The following is a 22751-nucleotide window of genomic DNA, read 5'->3' on the forward strand; positions in this document are numbered from 1 at the left end:
AATTGACCTCTACCAGTAACTATCTCTTTTCTTCGGCCGGTGAGTCACCGGTCATATTTTTCTGTACCTGAGCGCAGTCCATGCTATGTGTCGATCCGTTTCCAGGTGAAAATCCGCGATCCGATTATTAATATGTGCGGCGCGGCCTTTAGTCCGAATACGCGAGTGTCGTTGGCACGTAATTATTACACGCGGCAGTGACCGTTGTTGCGACAACGGGATAACGCAACTGCAAGACAGTAACGTAAGTTTCATTTTATCAATATTCTTTCATGCAGTGTTACAGATAGTTTGCATCAGGATGCACTGATACACACATTGAAGTAATAAATATTATTGATTAATATATTAATTATATTAATACCGCGCTTTTAAAATTAAATGTGAATGCATTTAAAGACGAGGTGAGAGAAATTACCGAATGAACCTTCTAAAAAAAATCTGTGTTTACAAAACGCAAGGTTAACAGGAGCATATACACATAGGAATCGAGCATATAAATACAACTTTCGTGTCGTAACATTGTGTACCTCAGATTTGTGAATATATTACGATCGCAGTACGTAATCAGTGGGTATTGAGCGGTATTAACACGTTTTTTTAAATAAATGTCGAATGTGTTTTATCGAGACGTGCGAAAAGGATTTAAAATCGGAAGCGTATATATAATGCGAAATAAAACTGCTAAAGGCCGTCATTTGGATTTGCCGACATCTGCATTAAACGTCAAAATTTATATATTTATACCGACAGGTTATATGTGATTAAGTAATCAACGTGACGTCGTCATGCCTTCAGATTGCACGCATTAAAAAGTAGCGAGCGTGCGCAATAAATTCTCTATTTTCTTTCCTACTCCATTAATCTTTATCGATCTTGGACATTGACATTTTGCGCGTTAATTAAACAATAGAATATTATGTCTATTGTGTCCAACAAGTGAGATCGCAATTGAAGTAGATGCGAGGAGGAGGAGGAGGAGTGATTTAAAGTACTAAACCGCAGTTTTTCCGCTTAAACATCACCACATTATCTCACGAGGGGCAGAAATAAGTTCACGGTCGCTAATAAAGTTACATAAAATATGAAATACCCGAGGCGTTTGATATACAAATAAAACACTTTATTTCTTTCGAGCATATATTCCAGCGGAACGAGGATTATGAATCACAGACTTGTCGGATGGAAGAGTTATTGGACAAAGATCGATACAGGTCGACCGGAGTCCGCGTCTCCGCGCGAACGCGATGACAATTAATCTATAGACGAACGATCGGGCTGTAAAGTGGGGAGAGAAAAAGAAATCGTTCATCTCGAGTGTCGTTGATTGCCCTCGCAATACCATCTGCGTTTGACAGATGTGAACACGGCGTACACATATGCGTCGCGTGTGAACGGCAAAAGTCTTTACAGCGGAGAAGTTCAGGGTCGCGTGCGATCGCACGAAGTAACCACGAAGAGGAAGAAATGCATCCTCGCTTTTCTCGGAAACGTCGTGCGATCGTTTCGCCGGCAGCGACAGTGGCAGCTGGTCGAGCAAGTTTCCCGGCCGTCTCTCGGCGAGGATCCTCGGAGGAGGAGCGCGATACTGGAGAAGAATCCTTTCGCTATGAACGAAGCTCGTTCGCGTTTTTCCGCGAGAACACGATGCCTACGATGGGAATTTTTTAGTTCATCGAACACTGTCCAACGTGTTCTTTAAAGTAGCATTCGGAAGCAAAGTACGAATTGTTAGCAGCGGATTATGCAAGATTAGACAAGACGATTTTTTTTTTTGCGAGGACGCTAATTGTTCACGTGACTCACTGCTCGATGAATATCTAAGTAATATTTCTACGTACATATACTTTAGAAATCTTAAGGCCATAATAATTGATCGTACCGTTGTTTAGTAGCGCGTTATGTGAGATATTCTTCAAAGATAGCAATTATCTCTATTTTAATTTTCCTGCAACTGACGATAACAATAGTTGCAAAACAATAGTTTGAAACAGTAAAATACCTCCGCTACTGCCTACGATTGCTGTCAACTTTTGTAACTTTATAATCAATATTACCGATCATCAGCAATTCATGCCCGTAATTATATTTATATCAACGATTAATGTGTAGCAATAAAAAGAAACGCTGTGTAATTATCGAGTAAAAAATTAATTCATTGCATAAGACAATGGCCTCTTCAGGACTGGCAATTTCAATAACTTTATATGCCACAAAGCTGTGAACTTCCGCATTTCTCTCTCTTTTTCTCTTAAACGCGACGAAGAAAAATATACGTTTATATATACTTACAGCCTTGAAACGACTGATATCACCTTGCCTCCACGTTCTGCTAAAGTCTATAAGCAGCTAAAATAAACAACGGCGTATGATTTATCCTTATTGAACCGCGCGATCGATCAGATTGCATAAATCACGGACAATTGGTCGCGTAGCACAGATCACGATCAACGATCCCCGCGGAGTTCGGCAACCCTTGCGGAGCACATCGCGGACTCGCGCGCGCTCGCGCGCGCACACACACCCCGGATAATGGAGAACTGGACTGGAGAACAACTCGCTTCGCGGCCGGGACGCACCGTAGATGCACCGGCGAATTGCCCGTTGCGGTCAGCGCGCAAAACTCACACGGATCCACGAACGAAAGCGAACTTGTCCCGGCTTGTTTTCTTGTTTCGCGTTTTTCCCACAGCTACTCTCCCTCTCTCGGCGGCGGCGGCGGCGGCGGCTGCGGCCGGCGGAGATGATGACCGACGTTCATGCACACTTGAACGACGGCCGGGGGACGACTGTTACCACTACCGTGATCCACGACCACGTGGACCTTCGGAGTCCCACACACCATCTCGTCTGCCGCGCGTGTGCGTGCTTTGTATATAAGACGAGTACAGGCGAACCCGCGAGCGAGCGTGCGAACGCCTGATCGTGAATCGTGTTCTTTGATCGATCGATCGAGTCCGCGCGAAGCAGTCAGAGAAGATGTTAGAGACAATAAAATGGATGAAGAAGATTCGATTCCCTCATCACATTAACCGATAATTAAAGCATGCATCTCGAAATGTTCTTTTTTTCTAATCACTGCAAAAAAATTGACTGATTTGATTGACAACTAATGATACCTCTTATCCTGAGAATTTTTTGTTTTTGATAATTGCGAAAATCTGATTAATCTAAATAGTAGATGCGTAATAATTATTTCGTTGATTATATGTTGATGAATACACAAAGATATTCTTTAGGACACTGATTACAAAAAACCAGTCGAATCTTAATGACATACATGCGGAAATTTATCTAATCTCGGTAATAACATAATTATTTCGAACAGGAGAAAAACGAATGGATATCGTCGTGATTTTCCGAACACACGTATCTCGGTACGTGCGCGGAATCGTGCGCGAGAAATCACAAATTCTCGTGAGAAAAATGGCGAATTCTACATTCCGATCTCGTATGGAGTACCCCCACAACGACATTATTCTCAATATCAAATTTATCTCGTTTAATCTATAAGTACATCGGAGTATCCACAGCGCAATAAATCGAATGAATTAGCGGCATGTTTTTAAAAGTGTACCGCAGCGTGTATACGGCTTGTTAAACCTAATTGGTTCGACGATCAAATTTCGAAGAAATATTTGGTTCCAAAAGCGATAACGCGATCTATTTATCAAACAATCGTGAAGGCCAACTGCGGGATCAATCAACTGACCTTTTGATTGCCCGAAGACTATGGTAATAGCGATTTCCACAATGACGACGGTGCGGCCATTCGATGATTTAGCATTTAAACCGACGACTTATCGATTTAATATTAAAATGAAACTGCAAAAAAACGTGAGATGTAATAAAATGACATTACACCGTCTGTCTTTTGGAAATTTTTGTTATCAGAAGGCAAAGCGCTCTCATGAATAATTAATTAAATCGTCAGAATAAAGTTGAATTAATTACAGTAATTATATGCATAATACGTGATATGCATTATACGGAAATCTCATTGCGGCATAATATGATCATTTGAAGGCTATTACGCGATTTCACGCCATTTTGTATAGTTCCTATACAAACATGCGCATTGTTGATTAAATCACCATTTTGAAGAAATATTTTTCATCGAAGTTATCATAAGCATGATAAATATGTAGATAGATAATCATTTAGATTTTTTCGTGACAATAACACAATACACTTTCTTTTTATTTTCTCGTTTTTACAATTTCAAGAATAATTATTTTACGTTGCCTGTGCAGAAGTGGTATATGTTATTGTCACAGGATGCTCGTTATCGGTGCAGTTCCGCTGCACCGTGTACTTATTACTCTCGAAGACAAAAGAAAAGCGTGCAAAAAGAAGGACTTTTTAAATTCAAGGTACGTAACTCCCGATGTAATTAATCAATGACATCGGCGAGAAATAAAAATGCGGCATTTAATGAAAGATTTTCTTTAAAGTCTACTTCACCTTTAGATTTCTGCTGAAAAATTACATCTCTCGAAGTCGTTTTGCATACGCACCTTTTATGATTAAATTTCTGTCATTACCGTTTGTACGTCATTGTAAAGTAATCCACGAAACTTGAAAATGTTCGCAATGATATATCCTCGATCTCTTTAATGAGAGAGCCTCCCATTAAATAGAACGTTATCTTTGAAAAATTGCCGGGAAGTTTTTTGCTCTCTATGAAAATTGTCAAATTATTATAACCAGTATGGTTCTGGGAGATATAAAGTTTTTATATTACTTTTAGAGCTGAGAGAGAAATGTTGGGCCGCGGCGCATAACGCATGAGTATAGATAGAACGCCGACTACCTGTGGCTGAATGAGGAAAAGAATAGAAAAGGAGGGAGGATCCCGCTCTTTTTTAGGGTACGTCTAAAAATAGGGCTGGCGTATTGGAAAAAAAGTGGGCAAAAAGGCGGAAACCCGTCTGGCGAGAGCGAATCCGGATCGGACATCACATTCCACCTGGTGGAAATTGAGAAATTGAAAATGATAAGATTTTTCTCTCGATCACTCGCATTCGCGAAGATCACGTATTCACGTGCGCGCGTACGTGCGCGTGTTACATAATAACCAATAATTGTTTACGTGTAAATTGGCGTAACGTTAATTATGGCACCATTAGGCAGCACAGCAAACATAATTTACTAGATGATCAAGGTACCATTTATCGTGTCGCAACAGCGGCCGCGAGAGGGATGTAACGTTTGCGGTGCCATGCAACGCGAAAACGCGCTACATGTGAATAAATGACAATTTTATAAATCGTTGACGAGTCGATGATAATCTGGCTATCAGAAGAGAATGGGACACGTCAAAAAAATACAAATTTCACGAGAGACACACGTTTGTGAAACTCTTTTATTTTCATAAGAATATATGTAATTTTGTGAATTTTTTATATTAACTTACATAGAGCTGTTTTACAGTAAAATATCTGCTTCTGAATTAATTTATTCGCATTATAATATTCGACATAATTCTCATTATAATATGAATTTATTATTAAAATAATTATGTAGCAAACGGAAATTGAAACCGTCATGAAAAAGACATTATTTACATATCAGTAATTAAAAATAGATTTTGCTTTTATGTGATAAAGTAATAACAAATTGATTGCTGTAAATACCGATATGATGTTGTCTTATACAACCTCATATTATATTACAGCTGTTATTGAATATCTGGATATTATTAAATTAATTAGCTTCCTACTTCTCTGCATGATTCACAAAATAGAAAAAAAAGAGAAATAGCATAGATATGAACTCGATATTTGTCTTGATATAATAACACTATATGTTTTTACGTATATAATGTGTTATTGTCGAGTACCGGCATTCGATAATGATATTACGTCTATAAAGCTGCAGAAGTTCTTCTTACATTCCATCCTTGTATAAAAAATAGAAACGGAAAACCTACGGAAGGTGTTTCACGGAGATGCATCTCGACAATTGTTATATACAGACAATAGTCATTTATTTGCTCGAAATGTTACGAGGCACCACTCCAGATCTTCCCATAAGCGTTCGCACGCACGCGGTCACCGAGGAGAGTTACCCAGAATAAGACGAATAGTCGCGGTGAATGGTATCTCGTCGTCGTCGTCGTTAGCCGACTTCTCACGTGCTTCCGCGATGGCGTCAGATGTTCCGCGTGTTGCACCGATCGGTCGCAGCCCGCGCGTGTGTTGCGATGTGTCTGCTTGATGATATCAAGTTGATATATTACGGCGCGAGTATTATTCCTTCGCGAGCAACCGATTTTATTAAATTTCCCGACAATCTGTCAAGCGAGCCACGCCGGGTTCGCCCGCCTCGACACAATCTCTGCGATATCGCGTCCTCGGGAGACTGCAGCCACTTCGCTCGGACGAGGGCGCGAGAAGTTACGACGAGGAAGAAGAGACACCCAAGGAGAACGGATACCCAATAAATATTCCAGGACGCGCATTAGATATCCGAATGTCTGGCGATATTCAGATTTATGGATATTTGTTATTGCTGCCGTACTTCAAGTTTCCCAAGTCCCGTAACGGGGAGTTTATTCCTGCCGTAGCTAAACCGGGCACCCACCGGAACGGGAGTTTTGTCGTGAGACAGATCAATAGGGCTGGGATACGCGATAGCGCGAGCATCGATTGTTCGCGCTTGGCCGATTACGTAGCGCAATTGGGAACGGAAATACGATCGCGCGCGACAAAATTCGCTCGAAATAAATACACGGCACGCGACCGGGAAACGCGACGGTCGTATTGAGCGCCGCAGCTTGAACGATAGGTATACTCCCCCGATCCGTTGTGAAATGTTTTTTCCGGCCGCAATTTAGCGGACACTCCACGTTGGCAATTAGATACTTCCAAGATGACTAACGTCGGAGGCATTGCATAAATCCGTAATCCGCGACTCCGGCGCGGCATTTCGTCCTTCCGTTCCCCACAGAACGGCATCCCTAAGTCGCGTACGTTACACGCGCGATTTATCCCACTCTCTCCTTCTCGAAATAGTCTTCTATTCGCTCGGAGGATGATGGAACACTAATGATGGAAAGAACGGAGCTATGAGCGATTCATACAATGAGCGATCGTGAAAAGTGGGTTATCGTATAATCGTGAGAAAAAAAGGAGATACGAAATAGGAGAGAAGTATGCGAAATCGAGCGACTTCTTTTTCCCTCGACTCTTAGCTTGATTCTTAAAACGGAGTGTATGCGATTCAATGAACTGGCTCGACCTTTCAAACACTAACGAAACTGCGAGCGAATAATCAGGCGGCGCATTATCTTCATTTTATGTCGTTGCACCCGATTGCGAGAGAACGAGCTCTCTTTCCACGGAAATTCCGTAGATCGCGCGAGTATAGCCGCTTGGAAAAAGAATTGACTGAATATACTTGGTGGACGTACTAACGCTGCAGAATACATCTCGCTATCTCAAGCCTGGAATCGTAATTAAACCTCTGGCACGCGCTTCCGTCTCGATATATTCTTCTTCGCACACACTGTACAATCTTAGTTTTTGCATCAGCTATCAAAAGCCAATCTTACATTACTTTACTTAATTATACATTTCTCTTACTTAATTATATAATCGAGAAGTTATATCGCTTCTTAAGGAGGCTCTTACCTCGATCATAATATGACAGATCTTTATGAAATTAATATATGTTGTAAAGTGAACCACAACGGACCGATGCCCAAAACTTGAGCATAGGTTGACGATAAAAACTGTAAAAATATCAGTATTGAAATTCGCATTTTTAACACAGGGCATATGGTAAACACTAAAATTTTTACCGGAAGCGATGTATTTTCTTAGCAAGTTTGCGAGCCAGGTAAACAAAAAACTAAGGAATTGTAGTTAAAATAATAATCTTTCTAATGATAAGAAGAAAACTTGGTGTTGACGATGAGTTATAAAAGATATTGTAGTTTTAATATGACGTACGACAGGTTAGGCAAATGATCTTCCGAGTGTCAAAATCGCGCGAAGTTTCTAACCTCACTTGCACATGTCTTTTCTCTGCGCTGTATGGTAGCGGCATAATTATTCTCTCGCGCATTGACAACCTTTATTTTCGCGAATTTTCCTTTCATTTTCCCTCTCAGCATTCTCACGTTATATCTTTCTTTTGGCTCCATCTCTTCATCGCATCATTCGCTACAACGCTACACGGCTACACCTCACTTAGCTGCAGACTGCTACAGACGACGTTGTGACACGCGCATGTTCTGCTCTTTAGCACTGACGTAGTCAACTGACTTATTGTATAAATTTTAATATTTACACTAATAGAACATATAACTTACTCTTACACTATGTAAAAATCATTATTTATTTTTTTATTTAATTTTCCGATAATTTTATAACCAATTATTAATGATAATTTTTCGGTTGCTACATTGATTAGAGCAGCCGGGTAAGAGCCTCCTTAAGTACCGTCTACATTTGTCGCAAGAATATTTACGTTCATTTTTGCGCAGCTGTTGTTTAAAGTGTGTCATTGTTTTTTTGTGCCCGTTAGAAAATTGTTACACGCGACGAACAGATCTCCGCCGCGGCACGTCTTCTTCTCGAGAGAAAACGTAATAACGAGCGCTAAACAGAAAAACCGGGATAAAATACGAGGTATTACATTGCGTAAATTACGGCCAAGATCAACTACCGCATACTGCGAACGCAAAAAAGTCAATATATAAAAATGGAAAAATTTAAATAAATGAATAAAATGCATAGAAATGATGTAGCGTGAAATCGATTATTTGATAATTACGATATCGTTCTGGATACTGCCTTTGAATATTAATCTGAAACTGGAATCATTAAATTTATCGTGCGGTAATTAAGTTGCACGTATCTCTCTACTCGGATATCCGCGCGTGTCGGCTCGCTCACAATCTTGCGCTTTGCGCGATACAGAATGTAATCTAACGACCCGCGATCATTAAGCGAAATATCAGAAATTAGCGGTAAACGCGTCCGATGAACATATCCTTCGTGCACACTCCTGGTAATTATGTCAAAACACTTCTCGATGGTACACAATTACGTAAACGAGCGTCGTACGTCATTGAAGATATTATCGAACAGCGCTTCCGGCCCCGGAATAAGTGATACGCAGTGACATGTAGAATCATTGAAGATCTCCAAGTAATTTGCAACCGCCGTACCTAAGGAGACACCGTCTGCAAAACAAGATGGCAGAGAACGGGGAGATACTTAAATATAAATGCATCTATCGGCGCACGACTGCAGTGCGATATGTTGATCGGACTGTTGAAATCTTGCAATAAATCTCGAAATAAATATACAGTTACATCTTTCTAGCATAAAACTTATTCGCAAAGTTTATATCTTTTTCCAGGGAACGCTATTCACCGTTGAAAATATTTTCTTCAATGTGTGCATTTTATCTGATGCATATATTACATTTCGTTCTTTTTTCTGTCAAATCTTCCGCGATTCAAGTACATTTGAATACAGAAATTTCACGCCAAAATTGTTAAATATATAGATTTTTAAAAATTTTTCGCTTTTTATTCGAGATTAGTCTATCGTATATGTTTGAAATAGAAAATTAGATAACTACCTTTCTTAGAATTTCGTAATGTAGAGCATCTTTACTTACGTGTACTCTATGTCAGCCCGATAGATCACGTGGTCGAAAAAGAGATGAAAAGGAGCAATGCTCTGAGAGGAGCGAAAAAAATTATAATCAGTGATGCGGAGTTATCAATACTTCCGGGAAACTGCGTGTCCGGTCAACGATTAAATGTCACGAACGGATTTTATTGCTATCCGAGATCGTCTCGCGGTCATTATAATTATTATATAATTATATTATATATTAATAAACTTTATTTATCTCTGCATTGTTTGTTATTATTTGGCTGCAATTCTATAACGTAATTTTCCATTACGTGATCACAAACATAATTCTTAAAGTAATTTTTATCTGATAATCTAAAAATTATTAGAGAGAGAGAGAGAGAGAGAGAGAGAGATTTTAGCCTGTATATTTCAACGACTGTTTTTGTTGTATTTCATATTTATTATTTATAATAATTATTATAAATAAAAAATGAATACAAAGTTACGTTATTGCGTTTAATTTAATTAATAATTAAAATGCCGAGAGAATTTCTTCATATATCATATCTTTTTCTTCTTACGTTTGGAATATTTCCATTTTTAATAATCTTACTGCTTTAACCACGACCGTGGCTTTAACTAAAGCAATAAAGCGTACACGACGCGACATCTGCCATTTGAGAGAAGAGTCAGGATAGACAAAAAGAAATTCGCGGTAGACAGTATTGCAGAATTTTGTAATAAATCGTTCAATGGATAACAGTTGACTGACAGCGATAGACTTACCTGTGATAAATTACTGCTTAAATTAAGAATCGATTTGCGCGCGTTTGATTGTTCACTTTTAAAATAATCTTTTGTTTGCAAGCCGATAATATTTAATTGAATTTTTGTAATAACATTCTGAACAAAATATGCTAATATTATTAAAATTAAGATTTTAGCATAAAAATTTTGAAACTAAAAATTTGAAACTACATAAGGACTGTTAAAAAGAATATCGAAAATTGTCTTGTTATATTTTTATTTTAATATTTGTAAATAATGTGTTTAAAACTTTCCAGTTTGATATTTTTTTCTACATAATCTATAATTTTATGTATATAAAATATGTATAATGATAATTTTTTATGTACATACATTATATGTACAATACAATTATCTATGTATACATATATATATATCATAGATATATGAATGAGTAAAAGGATATTTAAAACTTTTTGTATTATTTTATTTTCGTATTATTATCTTAAAATGTTCATAAACTATGTTTAAAAATATGTCTTTTGGCATTTTTCGTACACGATAATGTACATTTTATGTATGTATATACACAATGTATATACGTATATGTATAATGTATATATACAATTATCTAAAAAGTTACTAGTTCTGTATTTAAACTATACGTTTAAATTGGTGTATTTTTTATTTGCCATTAAAAATGCTATTTGTTATATATTATTCACTATATATTCAGAATTATTAACTATAATAACCATATAATACATTAAACTGTTCATACATATCTATAAAAAATATCCAAAAAATATGTAATTTAATCAAGTGTAATAATTAATAACAATAATTTACATTGATGGAACTTGTGGAGAAACGTGCGAAGTAATTCTCGTTTATTTAATAATATTTATATACTTTTTTAAACTGTATAATAATGAAATTTATATAATAAAATTTTTTTCGTTATTATATATATATATTTGCAGGGCCGCGCTTGTTAAAAATGGGAATGTCTTCCGTATTGTAATTAAAGTTGTCCTTAACTCCAATAATCCGTTTTGAAGAACTAAATATTAACCTAACGTTCAACAATTTGTCTATTACGAAATCATTATCATTATCGCAAGAGCATTCCGCTCGGAAGTTCTTTCAATAACAATACTGTCATTACAGAGATAAATTCTAAAGGTCGAATCGAGCGTTAGTCGAGCGGCATCCACCTCTTCGACAACGTGTGTTGCGTGTGGTCTCTCGTACATGCAAATGCGGTTCTCGACAATTTTAAGGAATCTCAATCGGATATTCCAAGTAAATTGCAACCTGTTACCTATATTAAAAGAGAATTCGAGAAATTACTCCATTCACTAAAACGAAGAGAAGAAATATCGATTTCGTGTGAAATCTCAAAAAGTGTTACTTTATCTACTTTCTTATATCAACGTGAGGAAACACATTTGAGAAATGTCTTGCCCAGTGAGCAGTATTGAGTAAGTAATTTTTCACGTTTTTAATTTTTAATACTCTTAGATACATAAAGACAAAGACACACATCTCCATTATTATTTATAGAATATAATAAAAAATTACAGATTACGATAGCGAATATTTTAGTGTGTGAAAAAAGCACGCTTATATTCTTTGAAGTTTTCTGTAATTTGTTAACTTTAATTTGCCTTTCGATGTAAAAGAAAAAAAAACGCGATTCGGTCGTTTTAAAACATTAGGTACTCTCTAAAATAAAAGCTCTATTTCAGAACAAACATCAAATAAATTCAAATCCAGTGTTTTCACATAATTTTGAAAAGTTTATATTTTTAAATTTATTATGATAAAGTTATGACGAAAGCGCGCGTTTTATAACACATTCGTCAAAACAGATTACATTAAGCAGCTTATCATCATTCGACTTTATCACGTTGTAACCGGTCATGTGTCTCTTTCATTTGAAATGTCATCACGTAAAAATCATCAATGGCGTGTCTGTTGAAGAGAGGATAATCGAAACGATCAGGCACAGCGGGACGAGTTCACGCAAGGACCGGCGTTGAACTATAGCGAATATCTATGTTTAGACAAGATCTTATCTGCGCAAAGGCTTCTCAGCGCCGAATACGGCAATGCAGTTCACGACGAGCATCTTTTTATTGTCACTCATCAAGGTATCTTACTAATAATTAACGTTAATTCTATACATAGTCTGGCAAATGAATTTTTTTCTATGCCACAACAAAAGCACTGAAAAAAGCAGCAAAATATCTTTATTTATTTCTTCATTACGTTCTATATAAATTTTGTTTCAATAGCGCGAAAGCTCAGTAATTTAATAAATGGTCTCTTTCCAATATTTTTAATAATGTTTTATAGAAAATAGAAATTGTCAGTTTGTTCCTTAAAGTAAATGGAAAACATAAAAATATAAGAAAGTTAAAAAAATAAAGTATATAATCTTAAAATTGTTTTGCAACTTTTTAAATAATAATTTGATTAATAGCATACAGCGACTCATGAAACTGATCAAATATATTACAATAATTCTGTAAATGTATTACACAATTAATTGATTTACTGCGATTAACTGATTTAAAATAAACAACTGCTGAAATTTCTCAATATTGACATACAAACAAATACTTATCTATGATGTTACACTACCTTTGTATCAACAGATACCTTTGTTAACGAATTTTCAAAAGAAATTCCTAACAATGTCGAAACTGTTGGGACGACGAAAAGCGAGCTTCCTATAAACATGCAATTCGTAAAATAGAATTATGAGGTCAATAACTAGAACTATATAGATTTGAAACAATTACAAGCATAAGTCGACGATTTAGGCAAGAAACGATATCCGGGGAGAGAGAAAGAATCATAAACGAAAGGATCTCGAGTTTTCGAAAAAGTCAGAAGCACAGCGAGAGACAAGGTCGCGATGACCCAAGAATTACTGTACAGCAAAATAAATTCGGGCTTTTCTTCAACACTCTCCTTTTTGCATTAAATTATTTTCATATTTCTTGAGTGTATGCTTATCTACATTATCGAAATATATACATATTTCTTACAAATGGTACAATTTAATCAGTTTCGTGAGTCATCGTACATATTCATTATAGCTCTTATATTTTGATAATTAATTTATTAATTATGAGTTAGGTATTTATTGCAACTTTTATATTATTCTAATTTGCATCGCAATTGTTGCAGCGTACGAGCTTTGGTTCAAGCAAATTATTTTCGAGCTCGACTCCGTTAGGGCACTCTTCAGCTCCGAATCCAACAATTGCAATGCGTCCAACGGGTCTTCTAACGATCATTCGGCCGCCACCCGAGGCAATGGAATTTCTCACGTTTTGAACGAGTCGAAAACCCTGGATATTCTCAAACGATTGAATCGCATTGTGCTTATTCTGAAGGTACGTTGAACGAAGGACGTACCTACCTAAAGACGATTCTCTCAAGAAAGATTCTTATACGAAATGCGGTTTTATGTATAATGTCGTTTAATAATAGATGATAATTATAAAGCGACACGCTGAGTAAATGTCAGAACAGAAATCCGCTTATTTAACAATAATGGCGATGGTGATGCAAGGTGAACGGCCCTTAATTACAAGCCGATTAGTTCGCCACAGTCTGCGTGTCTCTTTAATCAAATTTTTCTGTCTCGCCAGACAAAGCTGTTTACTACCGCGACACTTTCTTTTACATCCTCTTACATGTGTCGAAAACATCGAACGTAACACCCCGCGCTACAGCTGTATTAATATATGCTTCGATATCTTTGTGTAACTTGCTTCTTTACGATAAACTAGGTCGAACATTTCGTAACGATCGCGGCGTATCAAGTGCGTGACGCGCGCGACGATTTTTCTTTCCCGATTTAGACACGATGTGACAAATAAGACCGACTGTGGGAACCACACACAGGAATCCTGCGGGGGCTCAGTAAGATAATATTTCTAGACGATATGCGATACCGGGCGCTTGTGCGTGCATTAAAGGGAGAACGGAGAAGAGTTACGTTAGGTAACAAACCCGTTACTCTATTTCAATACCGCAGAAGGTGCGGTCGGTACCTTTCTTTATTTTGATTCGATAAAACGTCTCCGTCTCTCCGTGATACTGTATTCTCGATACGCACGAGCACGTAATATCGAGTGTCTCGAAATAGAATTACAAACGAGTAACACGCGCGAGCAACTTGTCTTCAATAATTGTGAATTTGTCTTTAGTATACAGTACCGCTCGGAAGATATGTAAAATGTGACATCTAATCTATTATCTATGCAATATATATATACGAATATTATTCACAAATTGCGAGATAATGTCAAATTTTTGTCAAGAAAAATCATTCTTACGTTCTCTAAAGAGCACAGTTGAAGCTATACTTATTTCCAGACACACCTTGCAACGCATTGTAATAACGTATTATGTCGTTCACGCACCCTTTGCTTGCACCGGCACCCATAGAAATGCGAATGTAGCCACGCTGACAATCGATGAGGACATTTCAAGATGTTCTTTCATAGTTACGAGATTTGTAATCACGCATTTTACGAAATTTATCTTTTTCTTATTAAAATGAAAATTATTAATTTAATTATTTTATTTAATTTAAATTGTGTCAATTCTCATTTAATTTAATGATTACAATCGAGCTAACATGATTGAAAGCATAATATGAAAACAACAGTGTCGTGTACATTTAACAATGTAATTTATCTTCGCACAATTTGGTCGTGTCAGTTCCCTTTTTTTTTTGTTTAAACAAACTGACAAAATGCCGAAAATTATTTACAAATGAATATCATGATCTTCAGTTATTGGTGGACCAAGTGACGATTCTGGAAACGATGATACCATTGGATTTCATGGCGTTTAGAGACTTATTGTGTCCGGCCTCGGGTTACCAATCGCTACAATTCCGTCTACTGGAGAACAAACTGGGCGTGAAACGAGAACTCAGGATCAAATCTAATTACCTAAAGATCTTCGGGAGAGATCCTAAAGCTATTGAGGCGATCAAGCGATCTGAGGAGGAGCCCAGTCTCAGTACTCTGGTTCAGAGCTGGTTGAGCAGAACACCAGGGCTAGAGACACACGACTTCGATTTCTGGGGAAAGTACAAGCGATCGGTGGAGAAGATGTTGGCCGAGCAAAAACAAGCTGTAAATGTAAGTATGCCCGAGGCCACTAATCTTAACTCATAATATTGTAAAGATAACTAAGTTATATTCGTATCTCTTCAACAATTTCAGCACTGAGCTAGCTCTCTCTCTCTCTTTTTATCTCTAGAAAAATCTGAAATAATGACAACACTATTAAAAAATAAGAACTTTTCTTTCTAAATATATATATTATAATTCACTAGGAAATTTAATTTAAAGCTCGATTATGAAGATAATTAACATTAAAGATCAAGTTTGCAAAGTTTAAAGTTACAAAGAACAGAAGCGTAAAGAAATCCGTTACGCAACATTCTTTTCTTCGTTTATTTTTGAATTTCGAAACAATGTGCTATTCATACTATATTTATCAAATTTTCAGACAATATCAGAAGAATGCGTCAAAAATTATCATTTGACCAATGTGCGCTCGCGGAAAGCACTTTTCGACAGCATCTTCAAAGAGTCGCTTCATAATGGTCTCGTGTCACGGGGGGAACGCAGATTTTCACACACTGCTCTTCAAGGAGCAATAATGATCACCCTGTATCGAGATGAAGCACGATTCAGCCAGCCGCATCAAATCCTCACGGCGTTAATGGACATCGACTCTCTAATCACAAAATGGAGGTGTAAGAAAAATCATTATTAATATCTTGTTATTTATACGTTTACATTTTACTTTCAAGTCCTATTACTCGTGTCCGAGCGTGGTGACTTCTCTTCATATACATGTGTTGCGCACGTGGATTATACACATTGTATATGGAACCTACAGTTGAACGCCGATTTCGAACGGCAATTTTTTAGAGAAGTTCTCGTGGCAAGACATATACTCTCGGTGGCTTGCCATTGCCTTTCGAGAGAGGAGAACGAGCGAATAAAATTTTCTAGCTCTACCGGGAATCGAACCCCCGGGACCTTTGGCTCAATAGACCAGTGCGCTGTCTACTAAGCCACGCTCGTCCTCATTTTACTAAAATTTAGCAATTTTTTTTCAATTTTCTTACAATATTCACGAGAACAAATACGATATTTTTAAAATTTTCTTATAACGTGTGCGTTTACATACAAATGCACATAATTATTATTATATATCAGTTATATTGTATACGTACATATTATACATGAGGAAGTACCCAAAAGTTTCTGGAATTATTTTTTAAAAAATATCTTAAGTGTACTTTACAGGTTTGAAACTTTAACCCTTCTCCATGTGACAACAATTTTTTTTCCTACGAATAAAATAGCAACTTAAAGGAAGCCGTTTTGCTGACATTAACAAGATTCAACAAGAATCGCTGGCAGCCCTTAACAGTATTCCGGAAGAAGAATTTAGACAGTGTTTCCTCAAGTGAGAAAGGCGCTTGGATTGTTGCATTTAGTCACATGGAGAGAAGGGGTTTGATGTTTCAGACCTGTAAGTACACTTTAAATATTAAAAAAAAATTATTTCGGAAACTTTTGGGAACTCCCTCGTACGTACATAATTACTAGATACTTATCAGTCTTGAATTATTTATAATTGCTGCCTAAAATGCACGTATGCGTCCAACGTAATCTTATATATCTGTTTACACAATTGTCAGATTGTTTCTCTTATTTTTCACTGATAGCTACATATCTATACATAATTACTATTACTAGTTTTTAATTATTTATAATTACTATGTGAAAGGCGCGTGTGCGTCATATCGTAATCTGATTTTGTTTATACAACCATTAGAATGTTCTTTTACTTTTCAGATAACCATGTTATCATGGTACAAAGAATGATCGGATCTCAACAATTAGGCACTGGTGGCTCCTCCGGCTATCAATATTTGAAGTCCACATTAAGGTACTTATCTGCTTCAATTAATGGCAAAAATTAATTGAAATTATTAACACAAAATTATCTATTTTGTTATTAATTAAGCCTCCTGGGCTCTTTTCTGACATCTCATGAGATGTGACGTCAGATGCGAGAAATGTTGAGAATTCTTGCGTAGTATTTCCAAATAAAAAGATATTTGCTTAAAATAACATTACAGATCACTTCAGCACACTTCAAAAATGCTCCGAGTTGAAGTTAAGTCTACGCCTTTTCTTTGACAGTTAATAAACAGTCGTAAAACGAACGACCCAGGAGCCTTAATTGAAATTATTAATTAATACGAAATAATTTATTTACTGAAAATATATGTCAGTGGCAGCGGAAATAATATCACGAATAACATATTTCTTATTTATCGCGAGTTTTTATCATTAGCACAAATTATCATTGTAATGTCATAAGTCATTAAAATACGTATCGTTTTTTTGTCGATAATTTTAACTGAGTCATCATTTAAATTTTAAATAACTGTTGTCAATTATTATCATTCAATACGTTACGTCAGAAATCCATCGCGTTTCATAAAACGGCAAATACTTTATCGATTAGTTTTTGCAAATGCAAATGTTTTTAATAAAAAATTTTGCTTGTTTTATATGTCTTGGCGAATAGCGATAGATACAAAGTTTTTCTGGACTTGTTCAACCTATCGACCTTCCTGATACCACGTCATATGATCCCGCCGTTGACGAAGCAAATGAAAAAGAAGTTATCAATCGCCTTGTACGACTGCAACTCGGACGATCAAGATGAATTGGCGGACTCTCTAGAAAGCTCGTAAATTAGCGCATCACACAGCAAAGTTCATAAAACTTTAATAAGTTTTACTTCTTTAATGTAGTCAGTGTGTATATTATACATTCACCCTGATATAATTAGATATTAATTAGATATTACAATTAGACGAGTGTTCTTTTTAAGATTTTTTTAGCGTTGGAACTAAATATTTCTAAAAACAGCACGCATAATTCTCATTAATTTACGATAGCGTTAAGATTAGAACTAAAATTTCAAATGTTTGAAAATTATTTTATTTATTAATTATTAAAATTAATAAAATTACTAATTACTAATTACTAATTAGTAAATATAGATTAGACAGAATAATCCAAAGAAAAGTTAAGGTCTCGTTTGTTTATAGTGTCGATCATAATATAAAAAAGCTCACATATAACTGTGTATAACTTTTAACGATTGTAGATATCACTGTTTCACTTTCTGAGAGATCTTTTTCTCTTAGATCGTCTTTTATTAAGGTGATCGTATTTTGGTAAACTTTTGACATAACATACGGTATGGAAAACATATAATTAACGCTGTACTTAATAAAATGTTTCATTAGGTAAGACACAATTTTTTCTAACATAATACTTCTTAATTTATTTCGTCAGAAATTGGAAACGCTACGATTTAAAATTCTGATTATTTAGCCAACTTCGAGCGACGAGACCTGATTGGCTATACCTGCAAACACACGACAAGATATTCGTTTATCCGTTAAAGAGAAATAAGCACTCAATACAATTAACGCGAAATATTGCACGCTGCTTGTTCATTGATCTTACCGCATAAATTTTTGCCGACCGCAATGTAAATGTAACCTTTGTCGCCAAAGGACGGTCCCCACGAATTTTTAATGATATAATGCGGTATACTCGCTGCTGTGTCGTATCCTACTATCTGCACCGCATGATTCAAGCTGTTGAACGAACCATCACACTGGCACTGTATTACGCCGCCTAAATAATGCTGCCAAGATATGGCGTTCACAGCAGCCGCCATGGGTCCATGAGTAACGAGCTGCGTTAAAAGTTCAGTCTCTGCGTCTACAAAGCTGAAACAAACTCGATTATTCGCGAGCAATGGGACAATGGACACAGTGCTGTGTCCAGCCTTCAGGCTTTCACTCTTTGTTAACGCCGACATAATCAACAACTTGGCAAGTGACGTGCATTACATTGCAAAAGAAAAAAATGCGTGTGTACGATAGTTATTTTGCGTGTAAGAAAAAAATGGAGCATTTTAAATAATAACGAGCATTATATATAAGTAATAATGAAAAAATAATGTATTATAAATAATAATGCATAAGCAAAAAAATGAATACCTGTCGCATGTGAAGTCCGTTACTCTAACTCCCGATGTCTTCGCGGCTATTCTGAAAGATCAAGTCCTATGATATTTTTGTGTTTCGATAAAAAAAACACATCTTCGCAATTTGTATGCAACGTACTTAGGCAATCTACACGTATCGGCTCGCAATGTGAGAGGGTAATCAGTCTCAGATGTAATTCTTGTTTTCGACGTCGACAGCCACGAGAGTAAACTGCATATGTCACCACCCTGGCATCCGTTCCCGTCTGGCATGCAGTCAATCATCTGCATAATGTCGGAAGATAAACCATATCGGCTGACGAGTTAATATATAGGGACGTCTAAAAAAGCTTTGAGATTTTCAAGATATATTCACTTCGTAAAGAATCGGTTTTTTTTTCTCGGAGTGTTTAAGAGAACCTCTCGTGCGTCTTAAATATCAAAACTTTTTCTAGTTCTCTAAGTATAAGCGTTCAAAGACTACGTTGAAAGATCAAGAGGGAGCTGCTGGAATAAGAAACCAGCTGCTTTTAATGTCCATCAATGTGTACGGCTAATTTATTCGACGATGCTTCCGTGAAAGCAATTCCGTAAAATTTGCGTTTTGGGACGCGGGGTCTTTTCCTCGAGCGGCTCCCTCGCGTTGCAAATAGAAAAGCGTGTCAGGAATATAACGACCTACTTCCTGCACGCTAAAGGAATATAAAGTTCCGTTTTTGATGGCGTACGTCGATTCGGCCACCCCGACAGTGCTGAACGCCCAACACGCGCCGCAACTCTCTTGGCTCGCAACTGGTCCTACTACCTTTTGGTCCCGCCAGTCAAACTTAGAGGGTATACCCGTCAATCTCTTCACACGATTAACCGAGCTTGTAAGATGCTGATGATAATACGACGCTATCATATGTTTTTGCCCTAATTAACAAAATTGTTATATTTGTATCAAGAAATAAATTACAACACTAAATTGTGCTCGTTGCAAGCAGAACCGAGTTTTTCAGGAAACTTTTGTTAATTTTTAAATAATATAGCGAACTTAACTTTAATGAATCCTGAAGATATGCAAGATTTAAAGATCTTTCGTCTTCGACATTAGTCTTAACGAGCTTTCTCGAGAAACTCTTTGTCATTTTTTAAGTGATATAGCAAGCTTAATTTTAATAAATCTTGAAAATTTCTAAGATTTGAAGATCGTTTGTCTTTAGCATATTAGTATTAAAACAAAATAATTATTCGTAAAACTTAGTCTTTGGCGCGTATTTGTACACACTACAAATTAATTAATGTATTAATTATAATAATATAATAATACAAATATTATCGCGAACATGCTACGTACTGATAAACAGACATATTTTCAAAAGCAAATATGTTGTACACCAAAACTAAAACAAAATTATAGATATTCATTGATTCTGTTGCTCTAATCTCGTGATTGCTTGTATTTCAAGTTTAAACATTTAATTAACTTAGGCCCAGTTTCACAAGTGTCGGTTAACTTTTAATCTTAGATTAACTCACTCTTCGTCTCTTTCTAAGGGGAACGTTAGAAGGAGACGAAGAGTGAGTTAATCTAATTGTAAGATTAAAAGTTAATCGACACTTGTGAAACTGGGTCTAAGTTAATTAAATGTTTAAACTTGAAATACAAGCAATCACGATGAGATTAGAGCAACAGAATCAACTTAATTGTGAAACTGGGCCTTAATCGCTATTTTTCTTAGTCAAAATTAAACTCACCCCGCAAAGGTAAATCGGGGAGTAGCGTTTGTTGCAAGAATTCATCTTCGGACAAATCGGAGAATTCTGTTAGCCCGTAGTAAGCGCTTTCCTGCGACGACCGTAAACCGTTCAGCTTTTCGATATGTCGCAATGATTTCTGCAATTGATTTCATTTCTTTATTATATAATACTATTGTAAAAAAAAAAAAAAAAAAAAAAACGGAAATTGCATCTACAGGCAACGCTGATTTGTAAAAATTAGTTTCTAACTTAAACGTTACCATGTTAATCTTTTGATATTGCATTATATAATTATTATTATTATTGCAGTTAGTTACACATTCCAGTCATTATAAATTTATTTTTCAGAAGATTTCGGAATAAAATAATCGACAAATGTGAATATATAGCGGAACGTCAATGTCTAAGTAAAACTGTAATAAATCTCTAGAATTAAACAAGTTTAACGCTTTTTATCATTACTCTTCTTCTTCCGTCAGTGCCGATAAAGCTAATTAGTGCTTTGCACTAAGTCATACACAAACACGAATGACTCATAATATACGCGAGTGCGAGCGAGCGTAACATTTGTGTTTACGATTTAAATATCTTAACGAAATTTATATTTAAATTATAACATGTCAAGTGTGTGTCCGAGGAGAACAATGCAATGTTGCAACCATTTAAACCGATCGCGATTCGCGATTCGCGATCCCCCACGATCGGTCTGGAGAAGAAAGAAGAAATCGTCTCAACTGTCACCTGAAAATGCTCAAATCTCTTATTATATTCCGCGGGCTCATCCTTGTAGGATTTATTGTATCGGGCTACGTATTTCGCGAACAGTTCCGCGTCCTCCTTGACAGCTTTATCGGGCCCGACTCTGATCGGTACGATAAAGAAGCAAAGGCTCACGACCAGCACTATCACCACCACCGTTCGCCACTCCATGTCTCGTGCACGACGACGCAGAACGCACGTTCGCACGTTCACGATGTGCGTTCGCGTTGTCACGCAACGGACGACGTAGACACGATATAATAAAGGGAAAGTGGTCAACGAGTGCAGCCAGTAAGTAGGTATTTAAAGATTTGCCGAGTAAGCACTTGGAGTGCTTGGACACAACTGGACGCTAGGTCGAAAATGGCGGTGATATTTAATACTCTCGCGGATTGATTTCAACGTAGCTCTAACACACCTGTAATAAAAGAAACAGATTCTCTTACTTTGAAAATATTTGGAATTAATATTTTTTTAAAGGAAAGTATATTTATAAGATATTTATGACTAAATAATTATAACGAAATGCAAGTCTTTAATAAAATTCAGCTTTAAATGTTTTCTTTCAAATACAGTTTGGAAACTTTATCTTATCGATTTTCTCTATTCAGAATTTAGATAATTAAATTAATTATAATATTAAATATTATATAATATTAATATTGTACCGTCAAATTAAATGTAATATTATAAGTGTAATTTATATCACATCTACTTCGACATTTTTGTCAAAAAAAATTTTCAAAAAATTTGTTAAAGAAGTTAAAA

The 22751-nt window shown here is 36.3% G+C and overlaps 3 protein-coding genes across 4 annotated transcripts in view; 1 reads left to right on the top strand and 2 right to left on the bottom strand.

Annotated features, from left to right (window-relative positions):
• The window catches only part of Ldd (lipid droplet defective), a 36508-nt gene extending 33726 nt beyond the window's left edge, over positions 1 to 2782 (bottom strand). The window contains exon 1 of the mRNA XM_077408772.1: positions 2293 to 2782. The gene's annotated coding sequence lies outside the window, so the exon portion shown is untranslated. The remainder of the gene's footprint in view (positions 1 to 2292) is intronic.
• Positions 50 to 19491, top strand: Vermilion (Tryptophan 2,3-dioxygenase vermilion). The gene is made up of 8 exons (XM_077408791.1): positions 50 to 244; positions 11517 to 11830; positions 12333 to 12502; positions 13548 to 13756; positions 15167 to 15520; positions 15894 to 16143; positions 17258 to 17351; positions 18000 to 19491. Exons 2-8 carry the CDS (start codon positions 11805 to 11807, stop codon positions 18166 to 18168), a joined length of 1272 nt encoding a protein of 423 aa, XP_077264917.1. The 5' UTR covers positions 50 to 244; positions 11517 to 11804; the 3' UTR covers positions 18169 to 19491.
• On the bottom strand, positions 18712 to 22345 carry LOC143898952 (cathepsin O). 2 transcript variants are annotated; one of them, XM_077408794.1, is made up of 7 exons: positions 21966 to 22344; positions 21222 to 21360; positions 20164 to 20396; positions 19621 to 19766; positions 19495 to 19545; positions 18953 to 19221; positions 18712 to 18851 (listed from the first exon to the last, which is right to left on the bottom strand). In XM_077408794.1, exons 1-7 carry the CDS (start codon positions 22152 to 22154, stop codon positions 18814 to 18816), a joined length of 1065 nt encoding a protein of 354 aa, XP_077264920.1. In that variant the 5' UTR covers positions 22155 to 22344; the 3' UTR covers positions 18712 to 18813. The 2 variants fall into 2 exon arrangements, with proteins under 2 accessions (XP_077264920.1, XP_077264919.1); XM_077408793.1 differs by lacking the exon at positions 18712 to 18851 and having other exon boundaries at positions 18912 to 19221; positions 21966 to 22345.
• Positions 22346 to 22751: the final 406 nt, after the last annotated feature.

The sequence above is a fragment of the Temnothorax americanus genome, unplaced genomic scaffold (genome assembly GCF_048541705.1).
Source record: "Temnothorax americanus isolate GAGA-0224 unplaced genomic scaffold, ASM4854170v1 Scaffold25, whole genome shotgun sequence".
Taxonomy (NCBI): domain Eukaryota; kingdom Metazoa; phylum Arthropoda; class Insecta; order Hymenoptera; family Formicidae; genus Temnothorax; species Temnothorax americanus.